Source organism: Notamacropus eugenii, chromosome 7 (genome assembly GCF_028372415.1).
Source record: "Notamacropus eugenii isolate mMacEug1 chromosome 7, mMacEug1.pri_v2, whole genome shotgun sequence".
Classification (NCBI taxonomy): domain Eukaryota; kingdom Metazoa; phylum Chordata; class Mammalia; order Diprotodontia; family Macropodidae; genus Notamacropus; species Notamacropus eugenii.
This window is the reverse complement of record NC_092878.1, coordinates 28,459,174-28,482,442: the sequence shown is the minus strand read 5'-3', so window position 1 is coordinate 28,482,442 and position 23,269 is coordinate 28,459,174. Positions and strand designations below refer to the sequence as shown.

Sequence of the window (23,269 nt, the reverse complement as noted above, 5' to 3'; positions counted from 1 at the left end):
TTTTTGTATTACAATTTAAAAAAATTAATGAGCATTTACTTTTTCTCCCTCCCACCTTCCCCCAATCCTGGCAGGGAGAAACACACACACACACACACACACACACACACAGATGCACACACATACACACATATACCCCACTGTCCTTGGAATAGATACGCAGTTAAGCAAAACAAATGTCCACGTGGACCGTGTTCAAAAAATGTAGGTCTCATTCTGCATCTAGGATATGCAGGTAGTACTAATGTCATATGAGAAGTGACAAAAGGGACCCTTTCAGGGGAACACTTGTATGAGCTCATGCAGACCCAGAGGAGTTAAAGGTCACGTTCAAGGTCACACAGGAAAGGCCCCAGAACTGGGTTTCCAGCCCCCCTTTCTGACTCTGGTTCCAATAGACTTCCTGATAGGCCTCGCTTAATTCTTCTGCTACTATGAGCAAATCCTGATTGAAGTTTTAACACCTGTGTGACTTTGGGCAAACTCATTTTAACCTTCTACCTCAGTTTTCTTATATGCAAAATGAGAGGGTTAGTCTCTTAGAGGCCAACTCTGCATTTATGATCCCATGATCTAGCTTTAAATACCATCTCTGATACTTAACTATCAGTGTGACTGTGGGCAAAGCACCCAGGCTCCCTGTGCCTCAGTTTCTGATTGTGTTGTGTCTGTTCTTAATGGTGGACACAGGTTCCAGTGATTGGGGTCATGGCCATTGGTGGAGGGGCTCGGGCCATGACGTCTCTGTATGGTCATCTCTCTGCCCTCAAGAAATTGGACCTCCTGGACTGCGTAACCTATATAAGTGGTACTTCAGGATCTACTTGGTGAGGTCCCTGTAGGGAAGCTGGGGAGCCACATGTAGAAGGGTAGCATGGGACATAAAGAAACTAATGGGAGATCTAAGGGGGATGGCCTAGGACATAGAGTGAATGGACACAATAGTGTGATCTGAAGGGCATTTGGGAAGAAAAATACCCAAGTCCTCTCCCCCAAGTATCTCTCTCACTGTTATCACAGGGTCTGAAATTTTCTTGTTTAGAGATTCATTCCTTTGGAAGGAATTGCTAAAGGATTCTTATAGCATTTTCAGTCCCTTGTTAAAAACACAAATATTAAGGGGTCTAACCTTAAGCTCACAGTCAGTTGACACCAAGAGGAGATTAGTTGTCAGCTAGCTAAGAGCAAGACTCTAGGAGAGTGGGATATAGGAGAGTCATCCTCAATGTGGGGAGAGGGAAAGCAGGAGAGCAGAGAGGAAATTAAAGTCTGTTTACAAAGCAAGAGAGTCATAAGTTGGGGCCATGTTGCTGTTTCCCCCAGTTTGGGGGCTTCATTTAGGGGTCTGGAATGAGGAGGAGTTGGGTGAAACCACCCAGTCCCTGGTGGCTTCAAGGCGTGCCTCTCCCCCTGCCCATCAGGACTTTGGCTAGCTTGTACCAGGATCCTGACTGGTCACAGCAAGACCTTGAAAAGCCCATCAGCCATGCCCGAGAGCACATGACCAAGAGCAAGCTGGATGCCTTCTCTCTGGGGAGCATGAGAGGGTACCAGCAGGAGCTGAGGCAGAGGGCTGAGGAGGGGAGAACCCCTTCCTTTGTTGACCTGTGGGCCCTTGTCCTGGAGTTCCTGTTACATGGCAAGGTAAGATCTAGCTATGGGTTTATGTATGTACATGCATCTCTTGGAGTGTGCATGTGTATGTATGCATGCATGCATGTATGTATGTATGTATATACTCATTCATAGGTGCATAATTACATGTTTTTATGAACTAACTGGACTATCAATCAATAAACTTTTATTAAATTCTTATTGTTGAGGTTTAGAGTTGGGAGAGCTCAGTACAGGTGTGAAAGAATTCACTTAGACGCCAATGGGAGCTTTTGGTTTTATGTGGAAAAGCATCATGGGCCTCCTTCGCAAGAACGTTAAGTGAGACTCCGCTATTTGGGGGAGTTATGCTTATACAGAAGTTTCAGAATGATGATGTAATTTTAGAGGTTTTTATGGAGGTTAAAGATTAAAGACAAGACAGGATGGCATAGGATGAAGGAGACAAGGGGGATGCTTTATGGTTTAAGGATTTAAGGACAGGGCAGGGGGACACGGGTTAAACATTAAAGGACCCAGAGAACACAGGATAAGGGAGACAAAGGCAATTCTTTGGGTACAGGTTCAAGATAAGGGGGGAAAGACTTTAGGGCACCCTCAAGTTACAGAATAAGCTACAGAGCTTCACAAAGTATTGGAAAAGCAGCCCTTAATATTATTTTTAACCCTTAGAGCACTGTTTGTATCCCCTTCATTTCCCAGTAGATCTGTCCTCATGGTACATAGGGAAGCAACATATTGAGGGAATACAAAATATAAGCAAAATAAAGGCAATTTTAGGAGGAAGAGGCCCCAGCAGCCAGTGGAGAGCAGGAGAGGCCTCACATAGGCTGCGGCAGCTGAGCTGAGCTTAGAAGAAAGCTAGAGATTCTAAGAGGCAGAGGAGAAGAGGGAGGCATGGAGGTGGGGTGCTGTGTGTAAGGAATGACAAGTGAAACAGAGAACATGAAGGAGAATAAAAATGTCCTAAACCTGCAAAGATAGATTGCATAGAGCCAGATTGTAAAAAAGCTTTACATATTTTACATAAAATTCAATCAGCGGCACCCTTCTCTGCAACGCGCCCCCCCCCCCCCCTCCCCAGACAGGAGAGGCTGCTGGGCTACCTTGGCCTTTAAATAGAGGAAGAGCCAGGCAGCTCCACTGTCAGAGGGAATTGAGTGAGTGAGCTGGAATGAAGCTGACAGAATTTTACTATTTTGGTAACTTTAACATTCTATGAGACAATTTTTTTCCTTTTCAAATATTTTACTTTTTCTTCAATTACATGTAAACTTTTTTTAACATTCATTTTAAAAAAATTGAGTTCCAAATCTTTCCCTCCCTTCCTGTCACTGAGAAGGCAAGCAATTTGATATGGGGTATAATTGTGCAGTCAAGCAATTAATATTTCCATATTAGTCATGCTGTGAAAGAAAACACAGACCAAAGAAACAAAAATGAAACAAAAATCTAAGCAACAAACACAACAAGGAAAATAAAGGAAAAAAAAAAGCATGCTTCGATCTTCATTCAGACTCCATCAGTTCTTTCTTTAGAGATGGATAGATCTTTCATCATGAGTCCTTCAGAATTGGCTTAGATCATTGTATTGTGGAGAACAGCTAAATCATGCACAGTTGATCACTTTATAATGTTTCTGTTGCTATGTACTACGGTCTCCTGGTTCTGCTCATTTCACTTTGTATCAGTTCACATAAGTCTTTCTAGGTTTTTCTGAAAGCCTCCTGCTCATCATTTCTTATAGCACAATAGAACTCCATCATAGTAGGAGACAAAATTTTAAAGGAACACATCAAGATAGATGGAGGCCCCTACTTTTGGCAATAATGATCAAATTCAACAAATTAAGCAAACTAACAAAAGATTTGGATGGGATAAGAAGTACTCTAAAGAAATCAAAGGAGAACTCCAGGAAGTTAATAAGGATAAATATCCATTATAAGAGATCAAAACATCTCCAAGAAAATCTCTCCCTGAAGTAACAGGGGAGTCTCAAAATGAAGGAAAAACAGATCCATCAAAATCCCCCTCCACACACAGATACATCAAATCCCCCCCCCAAAAAGATCCATCAAATACACCCCCCCCAAAAAACAGATCCATCTATGTTAAAGACTTTTCAACAGATGGATCCCTTGATGCCATAAAAGAATGGTTAGAAGGTAAAGATCAAATATAACATATTAAAATGAGGAGAATATTAAAAGCACGAAAAGGATCAATATTTGTTGTGTTTGACAGTGTTGAATTTGCCAAGGAGTTTATAGAACACCATGGACAAAAATAATCAAAAATAAAGAACTGCTGATGCTTTTTAAGCAACATTACTTTGCAAAAAATCAATCATTCAATCAATCAACATTGATTAAGTGCCTACTATATGCCAGGCATTGTGTTAAGCGCTGAGGATACAAAAATAGACAAAAGACAGTAAGCTCCTACAATCTAATGGGGGAGACAACAGGAAAGCAAATCAATACAAACCAAGATATATGCAAGATAAATAGGAAATGATTCATGGAGGGAAGGAGTAGAGAATGAAGAAAGGAAGTAAAATGAAATGGAAGCTAAAGGAGAAGCTAAATGTGGAAGAAGAAAAACAAAAGCATGTTTAAGATGGTAAGTTGAAATCTTTGAACGAAAGAGGGTTTGGGTGATTTAGATGACCAGACCTGTAGAGAAGATCTCCATCTACTTTTCTGTAATTGTGGAGAAATAAATGGATAGACTTCATAAGAGTAGCAAAAGAGAGAATAATCCAATTTAAAAGAAAGATAAATGCCCATAGGGATTATAAAACTATGCATACCTTGTGACCCAGTTACATTGTTACTAGGTCTGTATCCCAAAGAGATCAAAGAATAAGGAAAAGGACCTATATGTGCAAAAATATAAGAGCAGTTCTTTTTGTGCTGGCAAAGATTGGAAATCAAGGGGATGCCCATTAATCAGGGAGTGATTAAAGAACTTCGTTATATGATTGTTATGGAATACTATTGTGCTATAAGAAATGATGAAGGGGATGAGCTCAGAAAAACTTAGGAAGACTTATATGAACTGATGCAAAGTGAAGTGAACGGAGCCAGTAGAACACTGCATATAATAATAGCAATTTTGTAAAAATAATCAACTGTGAAACGCTTAGCTACTCTGATCAGTTCAATGATCCATGGCAGTTCCAAAGGACTCATGATGAAAAATGCTATCCACCTCTAAAGAAAGAATGGATGAGCTCTGAGTGGAGATTGAAGCATATTTTTTTTCCTTTATTTTTCTTGCCTTTTTTCCCCAACATGGCTAATATGGGAAATATGATTTGGATAGAAGGGAAGGAGATAATTTGGAACTGAAAATGAAAAAAAATGTTAAAAATTTTAAAAAGAAATGGCAAAAGAAGCATTGGTAAAGCCAATGAAGCAAATAATATAAACTTAACATTAAGAAACAGATGTAACATGGAAAATATTAGAAGGAGAAACAGAGAAAGAGGCTTTGAAAAAAAATCATTGAAGATGCAAAGAAATTCCTAAATAAGTTGAAGTCAAAAGGTTGCAAATTTAAAGGAAAATAAGGGGAAATAAAACTGCTAAGAGTATACCTGAGAAATGAAATATACCATTCCAAGTAAAGAAAACAAAATTTGATAGTGAAGAATAGGAAAATGGTGATGCTGGATAATCCCTTGGTGGTGGAAGTGGTTATCCTTTGTTCTTGAAGAGGACCAAAATGACATCACTATATTCCAGCCAACTTACAGTGTGTTCAGCTATAGGTGATCAGACCTATATGAACTCAGAATGCTCTACCACAGATCATGTATAAATAGTCCCTGTGAACATTTCGAGTGGAGATGTCTCTAAATTTGTGAATTTCAAGTTTCTTTTGAGCTACTGCAAGAAGGGCATGAGAAGACTCAAAAAAGAACTTTTGTCAAAATAATTGAAAACAGAAAGTGAAGCCAGAGATCAGGAGCTTGACACATTTTTATTCATTTTCAATAAGTTTTAAGCTCTTTTAGATTTGGAGGTCTTTAAAAAGAAAACCAAATTAAATACACTTTAATGTCCATCTTTTAAAAAATTCAATTCATAGTGCTGTGTGGCTAACACTGTGTTAAGTGTGGGGAGGAGAGATACAGAATAAATACAAGACACAACCTTTACCCTCGAAGACCTAACCATCTAGCTGGGAACAAAAGACTAGGACTCATGGAACAATATGAGGGCATAAAATGGCAGTATATTCCTGAGACATGATACAGTAAAGAGATGATTGGACTGGGCTTCAAAACACTAGAGTCTTTGGAAATGAACTAGAGTTGAGTTTCTTGAACTCAACTAGAGTTCAAGACTAGACTGGAGTCTCTTTATCCCAGCTCTTCCAAGAACACTGGAAGAGGAGAACATCCAGAGGAGGGCAACCAGAATTCTGAGGAGCTACAAATTCATCCCACATGAATGGTTGTTTAATGTATGGAAAAGAAGTCCCGGGAGATGTTATATAGCATAGCTATCTTGAAATATGTGAAGGGTCATTACATGGACGAAGGACTAGATTGATTTGTCTTTCTTGGTCCTAGATAGAACCTAGATAGAAGGTAGAACTAATGGGGACAAAATATAATGAAATGAATTTAGGATTGATGTCAGGAAAAGCTTCCTAACAAGTACAGGTATCAAAATTATGGATTGGGCTATTTGGGGAGCTAATGTGTTTCCATCCACTAAAGCACAGGCAAGATGACCACTTGTCAGGAACATTGCAAAGTGGAATCTTATCTAGAGTCAGGTTGAATGAGATAGCCTCTAAGGCTCCTTCCAATGCTGAGATTCTGTGGTTCTTTGACAAACTTGATTGGGCAAATCCCTTTACTTCTCTAGAAGTCAGGTTCCTTATCTGTAAAACGAGAGACTTGCAGTAGAAACCCCTTCTTGGTCTAAATTTTGATTGTATCTCAAGTGGTGTCATCCTCCTATAGGATGCTTGGAGGTTAGGAATAAAAACACTTAGGAGTTGAAAAAGGTCTTCCTATTTCAGGATCCCTCAGCTTCCTGGAGGAGGTGAAATTTGAAGGATGGCGAGGATTTGATAAGGGGAATGGGCATGTATTTAAATCAAAAAGTGCAACCCTATCTCCACACAGAGCTTACATTCTAAATTAGAAGCATTTCCCTAAACACCAGGGGATGAGGAAGAGAGTCCATTTTGGGGTGAGGGATCATAGGTATCTTTCAGTGCCATTCTGTCCTGGGGATTCTGCTCTTCAGACTAAGGGAGAGTGAGGATTAATGCAATAGGGAGGACCCCTCCAACCAAATCCTACTCTCCAATCTTATCCTTTCCATAGTTTGAGAGGAGATCCAGCAAAGGTTTCCATCGTAGATATAGGGGCCTTGTTCTTCCTTTTGTAGGGTTGACTCCCCAGCCATTTTTTCATCTCAGCTACTCTCCCCTCCCCAGGTAAATGAGCACAGGTTGTCAGAGCAGAGGGCCTCACTGGAGCAGGGCCAGAATCCGCTTCCACTATACCTTGGTCTAAATGTCAAAGAGAACAACCTGGAGACTCTGGACTTCAAAGGTAAAATGTCCCCAATTAAAGTTTTTGCCTCCCCCCAGGTCCAAGGAACCTGAGATCCTCCTCAGAATCCCACATACACACAATCAACAGTCAGTCAGTCATTCAGTGTCGATCAAACATTATGTGCTGAGCACTGACCTAAGTGCTGGGGAGACAAAAAAATGAAGTAGTCTACATTCAGGGAGCTTATACTCTATTGGGAGAGACAATATGCATACAAATTAGTATGCACAGAGTAGATACGCAATAAATACAGGTTAATTTTGGGAGGGGAGCTCTGGTACTGGAGGGAGGGGATGGGGAGAACAGAGACCAGGAAAGGCTTCATGTAGGAGAAGGCACCTAAACTAAAACTTGAAAAGGAAATGAGGGCTCCAAGATATGGGGGCGAGGAGGGACTGCATTCTAGGAATGCAAGATAGTCTGTATATAGGCAGGAGATGGAGTTCTGGGGGTGAGAAAAGGCACGAAGGCCATTTTGGCTGAACCATAAGAGTACACGAAACAGAGTAATACATAATAAGGCTGTAAAGGTAGATTGGGCCTGGCTGTGAAGACCTTCAAATGTCAAATAGAGAAGTTTACATTTGATCTTAGAGGCAATAGGGAGCCACTGAAGTTTATTGATCAGGGGACTTACACAGTCATACCCATGCTTTAGAAAACCACTTTTCCAGATTTGTGGAAGATGGATTGGAGATGAGAGGGATTTGAGGCAGAGAGATCAATTGTGAGACTATTGTAGGAGTACAGGTGAGAAGTGATAAGAGCTTGAATTAGGGTGATGGCCACACCCACACACATATCCACATCCTCCTCCTTCCTGACCACTCCCCTCCCCCCATAATCCATACACACACACACACACTCATTCCGCAAGGTAGGTCATTTATTATAAATTATATATTTTGTATGTAATTGTTATGCTATAAATTAAATAATTTAAATTAATTTATCAAATACATTAATTAAAAAATAAAAATATTATAAATTATAAAGCTTCCGATGGCTATGGGGATGCGTGTGGAGATAGATAGAGTGTTCAACCTTAGGGTCCTCAATATCCTTTGAGCAAATGCCAGTTACCTAACCCCTGTGAGGCAGGAGGAAGACTTTGGAGGGTGGGTCCTGCTGGCTCAATAGCTCTTGACATTGTCCAACTCTGCTTAGCACCTCCTTCCTCTCTCCTTCCCCCTGCCCCCCTCACCTTTCACATCTGTCCCTCCATCTTTGTGCAGAATGGGTGGAGTTCTCCCCCTATGAGATTGGTTTCCTGAAGTATGGAGCCTTCATCCCCTCTGAGCTCTTTGGTTCTGAGTTCTTCATGGGACGGTTGATGAAGAAACTCCCAGAGTCCAGGATCTGCTTCCTAGAAGGTAAGGAGGCTTGAAAGTTGAAGTCAGGACCACTTTAGGTAGGGAATTCTTTCCAGGTATAAGGGGGAAAGCTACCTACTGGTTTTGAATCAGAATACAACTTAAAAAAAATTATTTTATTTGTTTTCAGTGTTCTACAATCACTTCCATATATCTTAGATTTTTTCCCCGCCCTCCCCCTGCTTTCCCCCTCCCTTCCCACTCCCTCCCTGAGACGGCATGCAATCTTATATAGGCTCTAGACATACATTTCTTTTAAATACATTTTCACCTTAATCATGTTGCACAGAAGAATTAAAATGAATGGGAGAAACCATAAAACAAAACAAAACATAATACAAAAGAAAATGGTCTGCTTCATTCTGCAATCCAATTCCATAGTTCTTTCTCTGGATATGGAAGGCGTTTTGCCTCGAGTCCACTGGGAACTTTTTAGGTCCTTGCATTGCTACAAAGGACTAAGTCTACCAGAAAAATTCCTCTCACACTGTGGTTGTTGCTGTGTACGAAGTTCTCCTGGTTCTGCTCCTTTCACTCAGCATCAGTTCATCTAAGTCTTTTCAGGCCTCTCTGAAGTCTTCCTGTTCATCATTTCTTATAGTACAATAGTTTTCCATTACATTCATATACCATAATTTATTCAGTCATTCCCCAATTAATGGGCATCCCCTTGATTTCCAGTTTTTGGCCATCACAAAGAGAGCTGCTATAAATATTTTTGTACTTGTGGGAGGGACCCTTTCCCATTTCTATGATCTCTTTGGGACCCAGTGCTAGAAGTGATATTACTGGGTCAAAAGGTATACACATTTCTGTAGCCCTTTGGGCATACAGAACACAACTTTTAAGACTGCCTCTGGAGAGCAAGGCTATTGACTGGGGCAGGATGAGGAGGTCAGGGAAGGAGGCTTTCCAAGGAAAAGGTTACATAAAACTAGGCACTTTTCCCACCACCGAGTCATGGTCCTAGGCACAGAGAGTGGAAGGGGGTCGAAGATGGAGCCTTTCTTGGTTCTCCAGCCATGACCCTGCTACTGTTTGCAGTACAATGAACATTTGTTAAACCTCTTATGTGCTGAGCACTGCTCAAGGCAGTATGGGAAGCTACAAGCTTCTCATCTAGCAGGATGATAAGACATTAAAATATCCAACATTACATGTTAAGTGCATTAAAGATTAAGAAAACAAGATGACATGTGGAGTCTAAAGGGAAGGTCATTATGGGTCAGAGAGTTCAGGCTTCCTGAAAGAGGTGGCCTAGGGACTAACATTTATTGTCTCCATCAAACAATGGAAAGAGCTCTGGAGTCAGAAAGTTTGAGTTCAAATCCTACTTTTGAGGCTTATTACCTGTGTGATCTTGGGCAAGTCATTCACTCTCTACAGGCCTCAGTTTCCTTATCTGCAAAATGAGGATTTGGCCTAGATGGCTTCTGATGTCCCTTCCAATGCTAAATCTCAGATCCTATGTACTGGGCACTGAGATACAAAAGATATTAGACACTTGGGACGGAAAGGATATAAAATAACGTCCTTTATTTAGTGGTTGCCATACACAAAGCATTTGAGGGGAAGGACAGTGTTTTAAACTCTTTGTTGAATGACTGAATGAACATACAGAAAAAGTGAACAGAAATATCCGAAATATCTATGAATGACATTCATTGTAAGTGTTATAGGAGCTCAAAGGAGGCTGAGATCATTCCAGGCTGGGGTAGCTGGGGAAAGTCTCAAGGAGTAGGGACTTCAATTGGGTCATTAATGGACTTAGACAAATAGCTAAGAATGGGGAAGGCATTCCAGGCAGGGGGTCCCATGAGCAAAGGGATGGAGGTGGGAATTTGTATGACATGTTCAGAGAATGGTGAACAGACTAGACCACTCTGGGTTCCTAGAAATAAAGAAGCACAGTTTGAAGACGCAGGGGAGAAGTGGGAGATTAATGTTGGGTATGGGAGGCCAGATGTGAAGGGTCTTTAATGCCAATCTAAAGGATTTCAGACTTTATCCTGTACCTTCCTCTAAATCTTGGTGGGAAGCATGTGTATGAAGATTTGCAGGGAATCTCAGTGATTACATACTGTAAGAAAGGAAGAATTTTACTCTTCTTCTGGGACTACTTCAGTGAAGAGTCATCATCAGACACAGTGTAGATAAGCAGGTAGAGCTGGTGATCCTGAGCCAGGAAAGGTTTGGTCACTCATTAAATCTAGGACATGCAAGGCATCTCTTTTTTCTTCCCGAGACAATAAACAAAGGAAGCAACTTCATTAATCAATCAATCAATTAATTCTTTCATTGATTCAATGAATGTTTGTGTTTGTTAAACCCTTGCCAAGGTTATGCTGGTAAATGTTTAACAATGAATTCTTTCCCAAATATATGCATGGTACACTTTTAAATTTAACCAGCATTAGCAACATTTTCTCCATCACCTTCTTAAATCTAGACAATTAATGAAATAATAAATTAAGCCCTGATATGTATTGTTATGATTTCTAAGGTCTAAATCAATACTCACACTGAGAATTTAACAACCGGCTCTAATGAACTGGTAAGAGCTGACTCCAGCATACCCTTGGCCCCCACGATATGTAACGTACTAGTCTAAGCCCAGCTAAGTGGCACAGTGAGTACAACACTGGGCTTAGAATCAAGAAGACTCATCTTCCTGAGTTCAAATCTGACCTCAGACACTTATTAGCTACGTGACCCTGGGCAAGTCACTTAACCCTGTTTGTCTCAGGTTCTTCAACTGCAAAATGAGTTTGAGAAGGATATACCAAACCACTACAATATTTTTACTAAGAAAACCCCAAAATGGGGTTACAAAGAGTTGGATATAACTCAAGTGACTGAACAACAACCAAAAAGCCCTATTTTAGTGAATGGGCTGAAAGGAAGCACAGATTTTGAAACAGGAAAAGATGAGGATCTCTGTTTCTGGTTGAGTGAGGCAGTAACACTCATGCTGTAAAACTCAAGAGATGTCTCCAGAACAGTTAGTGATAGCTAAGCTAGGATTCTAGCATACAATAGCAGGAGAGAGAATGGAGCTTCATCAAAAGATTGAGCCAGGCTTTACAACCAGCTAGGGAATATGCTGCAAACAAAGCAAATGACAAAGAAAAAAAGAGGAGCTAGGAGGGAAAAAAGGACTTCCAGGGTTATAGGGTGATAAAGATCTTCATAAAGGATAAAAAGACCAACCACAGTATCACAGGAGAATCTTTATTTTAAATTTTATTCATATATTTTATTTTCCCATCATTTACATTTTCTAATATATTTTTGCCCTGCCTAACTCCCTTCTCCAAGAGGATGTCTGTCTTTTTCAGACCCAAATAAGACAAAGCTTTCTTCCTCCCATGGTGAGGGGTGGGGGTTGGGGTGGCAGGGCAGACTTGAGATCTGTGGACGACTTATGGTCAGAAATGCATAGCACAGCCTGGAGCCAAAGGGACAGCTTTGGTTGTTGTTCAGTTGTGTTTTTCAGTCTTGCCTGACTTGTCACAACTCCATTTGGGGTTTTCTTGGCAAAGATACTGGAGTGGTTTGCCATTTCCTTCTCCAGCTCATTTTACAGATGAGGAAACTGAGGTAAACAGAGTTAAGTGACTTGTCCAGATGAATCTTCCTGACTCCATGGCACTTTATCTACCGCACCACAGGAATCCACAACCAGACAGGAGACAAAGAAAAATGTTCTGGAGTAACTAAGAACAATGAGGCATGTTGAGTAGACTTCTTGGTCAATTACAGGTTGGATTAGATGTTCTCTGAGGTTCCTTCCAACTCTGAGACTCTATGGTTCAGGAATCAGAGAATCTAGGGACAATACTGCCTTTGATGCTTATTATTGGGTGACCTAGGGATGGTCACAATCTCCTTGGGCCTCCGTTTCCTCATCTGTAAAATGTGTCATGTGACTAGATGGCTTCTGAAGTCCTTTCCAAATCCTATGATCTTGTTTCAAATCTCATCTCTGACATTTGACCCTGGGCAAGTCATTTATTTTCCCTGTGCCTCAGTTTCCTTATTTGTAAAATGAGAGGGTTGGATCAGATGTCTTCTGAGCAGGCCTTCCAGAACCTACATCTATGACCCTATGGTCCTATAACTCTCTTAGCTCAGGTCAGGAAAGGTCCCAGGGCCCAAGGATAGCAGTCTAGGCAGAAAAGGAATAGTCCAACATTTGCCACTCCTACTCTTTCATTGGAGTGGCAAAGCAGAAAAATATGATGGTGGGCCTATTTCCCATTAGGCCACTCTGAAAGCTTGCTCCTAATGGCCTGGGGTTAGTGGAGGGAGGATGGTATTCCCTTGCTCTTGCTTGAAAGACTTGGAGTTTGGAGCTAACCTTCCTTTCTCCCTGGGGGTGGGTGGGTCTGGGGCTTCCCTCAGGCCTATGGAGTAACATCTTCTCTGTAAATTTGATGGATGCCTGGTATGACCTCACCAGCTCAGCAGAGACCTGGAAGCAGCATATCCGGGACAAGACCAGAAACATTGGTAAGAAACAGAGATATTGAGGGAAAGCCTGGGATTTTGGGTGGGCACTGATAGGATAAACAACCTATTGGCACATGCTTCTGATAAACATAGGGGCAGGGCAAGGGAAGAGATGGAATTTGGAAGGTTCACTGAAGTAAAAACCAAGAGCCCCAGAAATATTCAGAGGATCTTTCTTTCTCTGTATGTCTCTGGCTATAGAAAAGGAACCCCCTGGCTCCCAGAAGACCTCCTGGATCGAGATGTCATGGCTGGAGCCCAGAACTGCTCTCACCCAAGGTCTTCAGGGTCTCTTGACAGGACGGCCTCTTCATCACCAATGTCACAATTTCCTGAGAGGCCTTCATCTGCACCAGGACTACTGTGGCCAGAGAAATTTCCGCACCTGGGGTGGTGAGGGCTGTTCTGCTTCCTAAGGAAAACTATCAGGCTGGGCTGGAGGGGGCCAAAGTCCAAGTTCCCTGTCAGGGTTGGGGGATTCCCAAGTTACAAAAGTTCTGGTGATATCTGGCCTCTTGCTTGTGGGGTCTGAACATTGGGGTATTGCTCAAGTCAAGGAGAGCCCATGTTAGACCAGGTGAGATGAGGAGGTTGGGACAGAGTTAGGATGAAAAGGGAAGGGTCTCTGGGGCAGACTTGGGTCATGTTTCTTTGTTCTTAACTTTCATTGCCTTCCCCTGCCTAGACTTCCAGCTAGATTCTGACCCCAGCCAGCTGACCCCTCTGCAACCCCAACTCTGCCTGGTAGATGCTGCCTACTTCATCAACACAAGTTGCCCGCTCTTGTTGCGGACAGGCCGGAGTCCAGACCTCATCCTCTCATTTGGTTATTCCCTCAACTCTCCCTTTGAGGTGCCTCTTCCTACCCCCTACCACTCACCCAGAGACCACCCCCCAATATTTCTCTTGCCTCAGCCTATGTTAGGCTTTTAAGGTCCAATTCTAGTTTCAACTGAGCCACTGATCAAGAATCTACCCTGCCCTTCTGAACCACTTGATACCCCAAGAGGAGGGAAGGGCCATTTAGACCCTCTAACAGGGTAGACAGTGAGTGCTCAGACACATAGGAATGGATGTGGTATGAGAAGCATCACCATATAGATTTTACAGTGGTGTCAGACTCAGAAAATGTCCTCTTAAGGCTTCATATTGACTTAGAAAATCATGAATTAGCATTATCTATGTTGTATTGTATTTTTATTTATTTTGGTAAAGCGCTTTACAGTTTCATTTTAATCTGGTTGGGCCAACACTTGGGAATTTTATAGGCTTCTTGCCACCATCAGGTTTCTAGTTTGACACCTCTGGTGTAGAAAATAGGGCACTAGGCTGGAAGATAAGAGTTTATATCCAACCTTAGACACTAGCAGTGTGACCTTGGACAAGTCACTTAACTTCCTTGTCCCTCACCTTCCTCATCTGTGAAATGAAAGGGATGGACTTGGCATCTAAAATCTCTTCTAACACTAAATCAATTCTTTTATGATTCTATGAGAGTGTAATTTCCCCAAGAGTCGTAAGGTGAAGAAGGGCAAAGGACCTTAGGAATCATCATGCCCTGATGTACTTAAGGTTGGAGCTGGGAGGGAGGAAATCATTTAACATCCCACTTTGTGTTGTACCCTGAGGAGGTGCAGTAGATAAACTACTGGGCCTGAAGTCAGGAAAACCAGAGTTCAAATTTAACCTTAGACACTTACTAGTGTCTGTGTGACCCTGGGCAAGTTGCTTTACCTCTGTCTACCTCAGTTTCCCTCACTGTAAAACGGGGGTAATAATAGTATCTACCTTCCAGGGGTATTGTGAGGATCTGATGAGGTAATACTTCTAAAAAGTGCTTAGTAAAGTGCCTGGCACATAGTAGGAACTTAAAAATGCTTCTTCCCTTGCCCCTCTCCTTCCCCCTTCCCCTGAGAAGGATGGTGGGTATGTGTGTGGCAAAGTGGCAACCCTGGTCTTCAAATCAGGACGGGGATGATTCCTGGCTCTCATCCTCACTGGCTTTGTAGCATTGGGGCAAGTCATTTTAACATTTCTAGGCGTCGTAGTAGTCACAAAATCTCCCTCCCAAAGTTCCTATGAGGAAATATCTTTGCAAAATTTCAAGCCTATAAAAAATGTGAAATATTCTTGCCTAGTGCTAGAACTATTAACTAGAACAGGAAATAGATTGCACTAATCAATAAAGCTGAAGTGATCCGTCAAAAAGTGAGCAACAGCCCAGACCCCAGTGGTTTTGTTTTAAACTGGGTCATGTTGCATAATGATATCTGGTATTTACATACACAGAGATTTAGGGTTTATAAAGCCGGTTAGCCAACTTTATCTCACTTAGTCCTTACCATAGCCCTGGGATTAGACAATACCCATGATTATGCCCATTGTGCAAAACTGGAGGCTCTGGTGTCTCAGAGAGAGTAAATGATACATTCTCTGAAAAAGAACCAGTAAATGAGGCAGAATTTGAACACTGGTCTTGCGAGTCCACATCAAACACTCCTTTCCCACTGTACCACTTGAACTAAACCGAAGGAGTTTTTGTTTGTCTTTAAACCAAGAGAACCAGTTTGAGCTGCAGTCTAAACCTAAGCATTTTCTAAAATTGTTGAACTAGAATGAAACTGGAATATCAATGTGTCCAAATCCAACCTGAAATGGCATTGATAGTTTCTGATGTGAATCAGGGGAAATGGGTTTGAACTCTAGCTCTGCCTTTTATTCCCTGTTTTTATTTATTTATTATTATAAATTATTGCAACAAATTATTTATTATAAATTATTATAATAAAATATTATAAATCATTAGAATAAGTTGTGAAATATTCTAAAGTATTATAATAAATTGTTTATTATTCTAAACTATCATAATGAATTATTTATTTCTATAACCTTGGAGAAGCCACTGGCCCTCTCTGGGCCTCAGTTTCCTCATTTGCAAAATGAAGGAATTGAGCTAGATGCCCTATGGTATAGTGGGAAGAGTACAGGCTCTGAAACCAGAGGACCTGGGTCCAAATCCTACTCTGACACCCCTGTATTACCTTGGACAAATTACTTTATCTCTCTGGACCTCAGTTTCCTTACTTGTAAAATGAGAAGTCTGGACCGGTTGGCCACCGAGGTCCCTTTTAGCTCTCATCCTGTGTCAGCCCTGTCTCCAACACCACTCTCTCCTCCAGGCTCTGGAGCAGATGGAGACGTACTGCCGAGGGCAAGGCATCCCTTTCCCCAGAGTGGAGCTGAGCCATGAGGAGCGCCTGCAGCCTAAGGAGTGCCACTTCTTCTCCGATCCCGATTGCCCTGAAGCCCCGACTGTGCTGCATTTCCCCTTGGTCAACCTTTCCTTCAGAGAACACTCAGCCCCTGGTGAGCCCACCCACAAACCTCCCTGCCCCGTCGGTCATCCCCAGCCTTGCCTTACCCTTGACCTGAAAGGCATCCTCCCTGCCCCAGAGCAAGCTACTCTTTTACATGGTGAAGTAGAGGAGGCAAACTGGTCTGGAGTCAGGAAGACATGGTTTTGAATCTTGCCTCTACCAGCTCTGTGTACCTGAGAAAGTTACCAGAGCTCTCTAGCTTCCTCAACTAAAATGAAAGGGTTGGCTCCAACCAGGTCTCTTCTGGCTCTAAATTTAGAATTCTCTGAGCTGAATGGAAGAATTTGGGTCAGAAACAAGGGTTCAGACTATAATATTCTACCCTGGGGAGAGGGGCTGGCTGCCTCTTCTGGTAGGCTCGGTAAGTACAGCCATAGTGCAACAGATCAATCAACAAGCATTTATTAAGCACCTACTACATGCCAAGCATTATGCTTGTTATTGGGAATGCAAAAGTGGAAGCTGCTCTTGTCCTCAAGGGATTACAGTTTAGCTGGGGGAGACAAAATATATGCATGCGTGCATGCATATGCACACACAAATAGGTACAAATCCACACATGTGTACATGCATGTACATGATAGAACATGTCTGTGACATTGGTGTATATATGTGTTTGTACATCTAGATATACACACTGGAATAGCTGTTTAGGTGCCCACATGTGTTTGGCACACATGTGCACACAATGTGTACGTATATACACACACGATATGTACACAATGCATGTGTGTGCATACACATTTGCACACATGTACATAGACCCACATGAAATATACAAAGACACACATTTATGCCTACATACATACATATGCACATATAAAATATGTATGTGTGTATATGCATACATTATGCTTACATATACATATGTAAATGTGTGTATATGTTCACATGCATACACGCATGAAATACAAAATAAGTGTGAGATCATTGGGGGAGGTGGGGCACTCCATTATGGAATCAGAGACTTAGAGTTGGAAGGGGTCTTGGAGGCTATGGAGTCTAATTCTCTCATTTTTCAGAAGAGGCACTTGAGGCACAGTGAGATGAAATGACTTACCTTGGGCCACACAGCTAGGAGGTCAAGAAGGACCTCAAGTAGAAGGGGGCACTAAGGCTAGCCGAGAAGGCAGCCATGGATCCCAAGAGAGACATGAGAGCAGTTGGCAAGGGCGTGGAGTGCCATGGATGAGATACAACCTAGAGTAAACTGCATTGATAAGGACCTGAAGTAATAAGACTGGGAAAGGGGATGGAGTCTGGGTTTTGAAGGGTTTTCAGTGGGAAACAGAGGAGATTATATTTGGTCCTAGAAATGATAGGGAGCCATGGAGGTTTCTGGACTAAAGGAATGAGGTCAGATTTGTCCTTTGGGAAAATCAATTTGACATCTATGTGAAGAATGGATTCAGTCTACAGAAGGGGAAATTGATGGGATAGTGATCTATTAAGAGCAGTATAGAATGATTACCTTGCTGGACAAAGGAAATTGGGGAAAATGCAAGGGGTTCCTTGAGTATGCCCATGGAATTAGGCCTGGTTCTGAGAAATCTTGTTTCTCTGCTCCTTAGGGTTTCCTAATTGGATTCCCAGGTGTCTTATCCCAATTAATTCTATAGTTTTTCTAATTGGATTCCCAGGGGTCTTATCCTAACTAGCTTTCCAGTGCCCAAGAGCAGCAGGTAGGGCTTGGGAAAAGGTCCCTGTCCTGCTCCTCATTTTCCCATTTCTCACCCATGGCACAGGGGTCAAGCGCAGCCCTGAAGAGCTTGCGGGAGGCCAAGTTGACCTCACCGGCTTCCTGTCTCCATATTCCCTGGCTAATATGACATACAATGGGGATGATTTTGACCGACTGCTTTACCTCAGTGCCTACAATGTTCAGAACAACCAGGGTGAGATCCTAAGGGCCCTGAGGACAGCACTGAAGCATCGCAAACAGCGCCAGCCCTGAAGGTGTTGAAGAGAGGACAAACCTAGGAGTGCAGATAGCTAGGCTGGCCCTCTACGACCAAAGTTCTTCAGCCTCCATCTCCCCTCCTCAAGTCCCAGTAGGCTGGACACAGTCAAAGCCCCCATCTGGCCTGGCTTTAACAAAGCCTCCCAGCTCCAGGGTGTTGTCTGGGCAGCTCTGTAATTGCTCCATTGGATGGAGAGGCATCTCCCTGAATCCAAACCAGTCTTTCTTGGCCAGATGTAGTAGGTAAAGCAACTGACAAAAAAAAAAAACAAAAACCCAAAACTGTTTCCTTGTCCCTCCTCAAGTAGCTCAACCCAGACCAGTTTTCCATCTGGTCATTTTCATCCCTGCACAGAATGAATTTTATGTGAAGATTGGGGGAGCTGGACTTAGGGTCTGAGCATGGGAACTACAAGACTAGAGAGTTGGTTGGAGAAGACTTGCACCTAGGGGAAGGGGATCAATGCTTTGCCCCAGGGAAATGAATTTAGAAGGTACTAAATTTAGAACAGTGTAGAAACTAGAGTTTAACATCTAGTTAGATTCATTGTGCGTGTGTGTTCCTCCTTCATTGCCGAAGACCATGCCATCAGAGAAATGATGACATGACTTGCACTTGACTTTGTTTGGAGTGAGGGAGGGCTATGCAGGTCACCAGCCTCACTTCTCCTCCAGAGTCATCTGAATCCAGTGACCAGATATTCATCAGGATGACTGGAGATGACCCAGGATGAGACAATTGGGGTTAAGTGACTTGGCCAAGGTCACACAGCTAGTGAGTGTCAAGTGTCTGAGGTGAGATTTGAACTCAGGTCCTCCTGACTCCTGCACTGGTGCTCTATCCACTGCACCACCTAGCTGCCCCTAGTTAGATTCATTAGTTAAAATAGGAAACTACCAGGAGGTGTACTGGTATGCTTCCTTTTCCACCCTCATTCCTCCTCAAAGCTACCTTATGCTAAGGTCGTTGTCTCCCCACAGTGGGACAGCGTACCAGCCCTCTGGTCACTTGTGAGTACATTTTGTTCTTCTTGCCCATAGGGTACATTTGTGTAATTATATTCCTTGTTTATACTTGCCCCAGCTGCATAAATCCCTGATTATGGCTCTGAGTCAGATACTAGTTAGTCAGGCACCAGGACTTCACTGGAGTTCCTATGAATCAATCAAATAAAAAGCATTTATTAACCATCTATTATGTGCCAGTCACTGGGCTAGGTGCTGGAAATATAGGCATAAAGAAGAAAATAATCCTTATCCAAAATGAGCTTACATCTTAACTGGGGAGACGAGAAGTACATAGGAAAAAGAAACAGATTTCAGTTTAAGGTAAAGAAAAACTTCTTAATTATTGCAGCCAACCAAGCAACAAGAATTTATTAAGTGCCTACTATGTGCCAGACACTGTGTTAAGGATTGGGGATATGAAGAAAAAAAAGAATTAAATGGTCCCTGCCCTGAAGGAGTATATATCTTATGGAGGGCAGTGGGAAAGGAGAGCAACATATACCTAAATTAGAAACTAAAATAAATAGACGGGAGTAGTGAGGGAGGAAAGGCACTAGCTTTGGGAGGAGGAAGGAAGGGGTTCATGTGGAAGATGCTGTTTGATCTGAGTCTTGAATGAAGTGAAGAATTCTGTCACAAATTGGAATGGGATGCTTTGGGAAGTGGTGGAATTCCTACAATCTGAGATCTTCGAATGAAAGTTGGGTGATTATCGGGGATATTGTAGAAGTACCTGGTCTGAGACACCACAAACATAACATCTCTAAAATTAAACTCATCTTTCTCTCTCCTTTCTTCCCTCTCCGTTTCTTTTCCCCCCTCCTTCCCTCTCTGTTTTTCTTTCTCTCTCCTTCCCTCTCTCTTTTTCTCTCTCCTTCCTTCCTCTCCCTCCTTCTCTTTCTTTCTCTCTTTCCTTCCCTCTCTTTCTCTCCTTCTCCTCCCTCCCCCTCTCACAGACACATATATAGCCTCAAATCATAGGTAAGATGACTACTTGTTTTTGTGTTTTGTTTTAATTTTTAATTTCTTAATAAGATTTTGAGTTCCAAATTTTTCTACCTTCCTCCTGCCCTCCTCCCTAAGACAGTAAGCAATTTGATATAGGTTATATATGTGAGAAACACAAGTTAGCAATCGCAGGACTTCCCAGGCAAGGTCAGGAGTTAGCCTGGGATGAGCTGCCACTGCCCATTGCTTCCCTTCCCAGAGTGCCCTCTGGAAGATCCATGGGATAGACCCATTCTCACTGAAAGAATTCAGAGACAGAGTGGCCAGAGGAGGACATTTACTATTACACTCCTCCAGAGGAAGTGGGTGTGGTGCTCACTAAGAACACCCACACTGATATAGAGGCAGGAGTGAGGTTACACAGTTCTGTCCTTCCTGCTAGAGTTATGGTTAGTTCAAATTCTTCACTTTATTTCCCTACAATCCCTCCTTATGCAGATTATGTAGGCATTGGTAGTGCCTGGGCATGACCTCTAGGATCTGAGCTGTCTGTCACACCCCCACCCTTCTAGTGTCTCCCTGAAGTCAAGATGTCCTCACCATCATCCTTGCAAAACAGATTATGCACGCTTATTTTATCACAAGCTCCCATCAACCTAGAAGTTTTACTATTTTTCAAGAACATTTGTGGAAGCAAAACAAGATACCATAATATCCCTTCTTACATATATGTGCAATAATGTAAAACATTTCCATATTAGTCAAATTATGAAAGAAGAAACAGAACAAATGAAAAAACTATGAAAAAAAGTGAAAATAGTATGCTTTGATCTGCATTCAGACATCATCAATTCTTTCTCTGGATGTGGACAGCATTTTCCATCATGAGTCCCTTGTAATTATCTTGGATCACTGCATTTATTGTTGAGAAAAGCAAAGTCAATCATAGTTGATCATGTCACAATGTTGCTGTTACTATGTACAATGTTCTCCTCGTTCTGCTCATTTCACTTTGCATCAGTTCATATTGTTCTTTCCAGGTTTTTCTGAAATCCACCTGCTCTAGAAGATGATTTGTTAAGGAGCTGGGATAATGCAATGAAAAAAACCCCACTGGATTTGGGTTCAAATCCCACTTCTTCTTACAACCTATATGACCTAGAATAAGTCACTTCTTCCTTGGCTTTATTTTTTTTAATCTGTAAAATGAATGGGCTACTTAGAATACTTCTTAGGTCTTCTTCTATATCCTAAATCCATCATCTCTCATCTGTGGAAGAAATGATTCTTGGTCAGGAATAGGTTGGACTAGATGGTTTCTGAGATCCTTTCTGATCCCAAGATTCCATGATCACCTGTCAGCAATTTTGTAGAAGAGATTCCAGCAAGAACTATGCCCCCTAAAGCTATTAAACTATGTATGTCTTTTGACTTGTTGATTCCGCTACTAGGTTTATACCCCAAAGAAATCAAAGAAAGAAGAAAAGGATCTATATGTATAAAATACATATGTATAAAATATGGCAACTCTTTCCATAGTGGCAAAGAATTAGACCCTGAGGGGATGCACATTAATTGAGGAATGGCTGAACAAGTTAATGGTATGTGAATATGATGGAATACTATAAGAAATGATGAAGGGGATAGTTTCAGGGAAATGTGGGAAGACATGTATGAAATGATGCAAAGTGAAGTGAACAGGACCAGGAGAACGACTTATACAATAACGATAATGTTATAAAGACAACAGAAACTCTGATCAATGCAGTGACCCACCACAATTCCAGAGCACTCATGATGAACCATGCTGTTCACTTCCAGATAGACAAGTGATGAACTCAAAGTGAAAATTAAAGCACTTTTTTCTGGATATGGCTAATACAGAAATTTGTTTTGCTTTACTATACAAGTTTGTGATGGGTAAATAAAACCCGTTCTTGCTTTCTCAGTGAAGGGCAGAGGTGGGAGTAAGTGAATTTGGAGCAGAAACTAAAATATAATAAAATTGAATTAATAGATTAAAATAGAATTTGCTAAATGAAAGAGGAAGAGAGAGAGAGAAAACAGGAGAGAGAGTGATAGCGATAGTGAGAGAGAGAGAGAGAGAGAAACAGAGAGAGAGAGACAGAGAGACAGACAGAGAGAGAGACAGAGAGAGAGAGATTCCAGTATGGCGCTAGGGGCTTGGATTAGATGGTTGTCTAATTCCCATCTCATTCTGAGTCTCTGAACTTCCTCCTTCACAGACCCTGTGATGTCGTTCTTCTCAAGACCAGTCCTCAGGGCTCCTCTCCTCCAGAAAAAAAATCAAAACCCTAGTTCTATAGACAGAGGATATCAACATTTTTTCATATTCAGAGTTAGTAGGGATCTAGGTTTCTTCTTTTAATTTAGTCTGTCCATTTAATTTTTTTTTTTTTACATACTGTCAGATTGTACCACTGGTTGGGCATTTTAATTCATGTTAATAAATCACAATTATGTCAGTTTAAAAAAATAAATTTGATCTGTCTTTCCTTTGCCTTTGTTTCTGTTTCTTAATATCTGTTCTCCTCCTCCCATCTTAAACTCTTCTTTCTTTCTGTAGGTATACATTAAGTGTTTCTTATTTGCCCAGCCCTATCTTATGAGTTTCAGGTAAAGTGAAGGTTAGAGGCCACAAATGTAGAAGAAAAAGTCTCTGATTTCAGGCTTTTATGTCAGGGAGGGGGCTTCTTGACTGTCCTCAGTCTTGGGTTGGACTCTCCGAACAATGCCTGGGGCTAAGGCCTCTCCTAGGCAAAGCTGGCTCTGGGCACGGGCAGGTGAGTCAGAACCCGGATTAAAGTTGACCAACTACCAAGAGAGGGTGTGTTTATTGGAGAGATTTTTTTAGAGAAAGTTTCCTGAATAT

General features: G+C 41.8%; 1 protein-coding gene across 2 annotated transcripts in view; it reads left to right on the top strand.

Annotated features, from left to right (window-relative positions):
• Positions 1-22,896, top strand: part of PLA2G4D (phospholipase A2 group IVD) — a 45,861-nt gene extending 22,965 nt beyond the window's left edge. For both annotated transcript variants that reach the window (XM_072625059.1, XM_072625060.1), the window contains 9 exons: positions 691-827; positions 1,422-1,644; positions 7,078-7,195; positions 8,434-8,571; positions 12,976-13,083; positions 13,285-13,476; positions 13,769-13,935; positions 16,263-16,449; positions 18,206-22,896. In XM_072625059.1, coding sequence (XP_072481160.1) covers positions 691-827; positions 1,422-1,644; positions 7,078-7,195; positions 8,434-8,571; positions 12,976-13,083; positions 13,285-13,476; positions 13,769-13,935; positions 16,263-16,449; positions 18,206-18,414 — 1,479 coding nt within the window. In that variant the 3' untranslated portion in view covers positions 18,415-22,896. The remainder of the gene's footprint in view (positions 1-690; positions 828-1,421; positions 1,645-7,077; positions 7,196-8,433; positions 8,572-12,975; positions 13,084-13,284; positions 13,477-13,768; positions 13,936-16,262; positions 16,450-18,205) is intronic.
• The last annotated feature ends 373 nt before the right edge of the window (positions 22,897-23,269 follow it).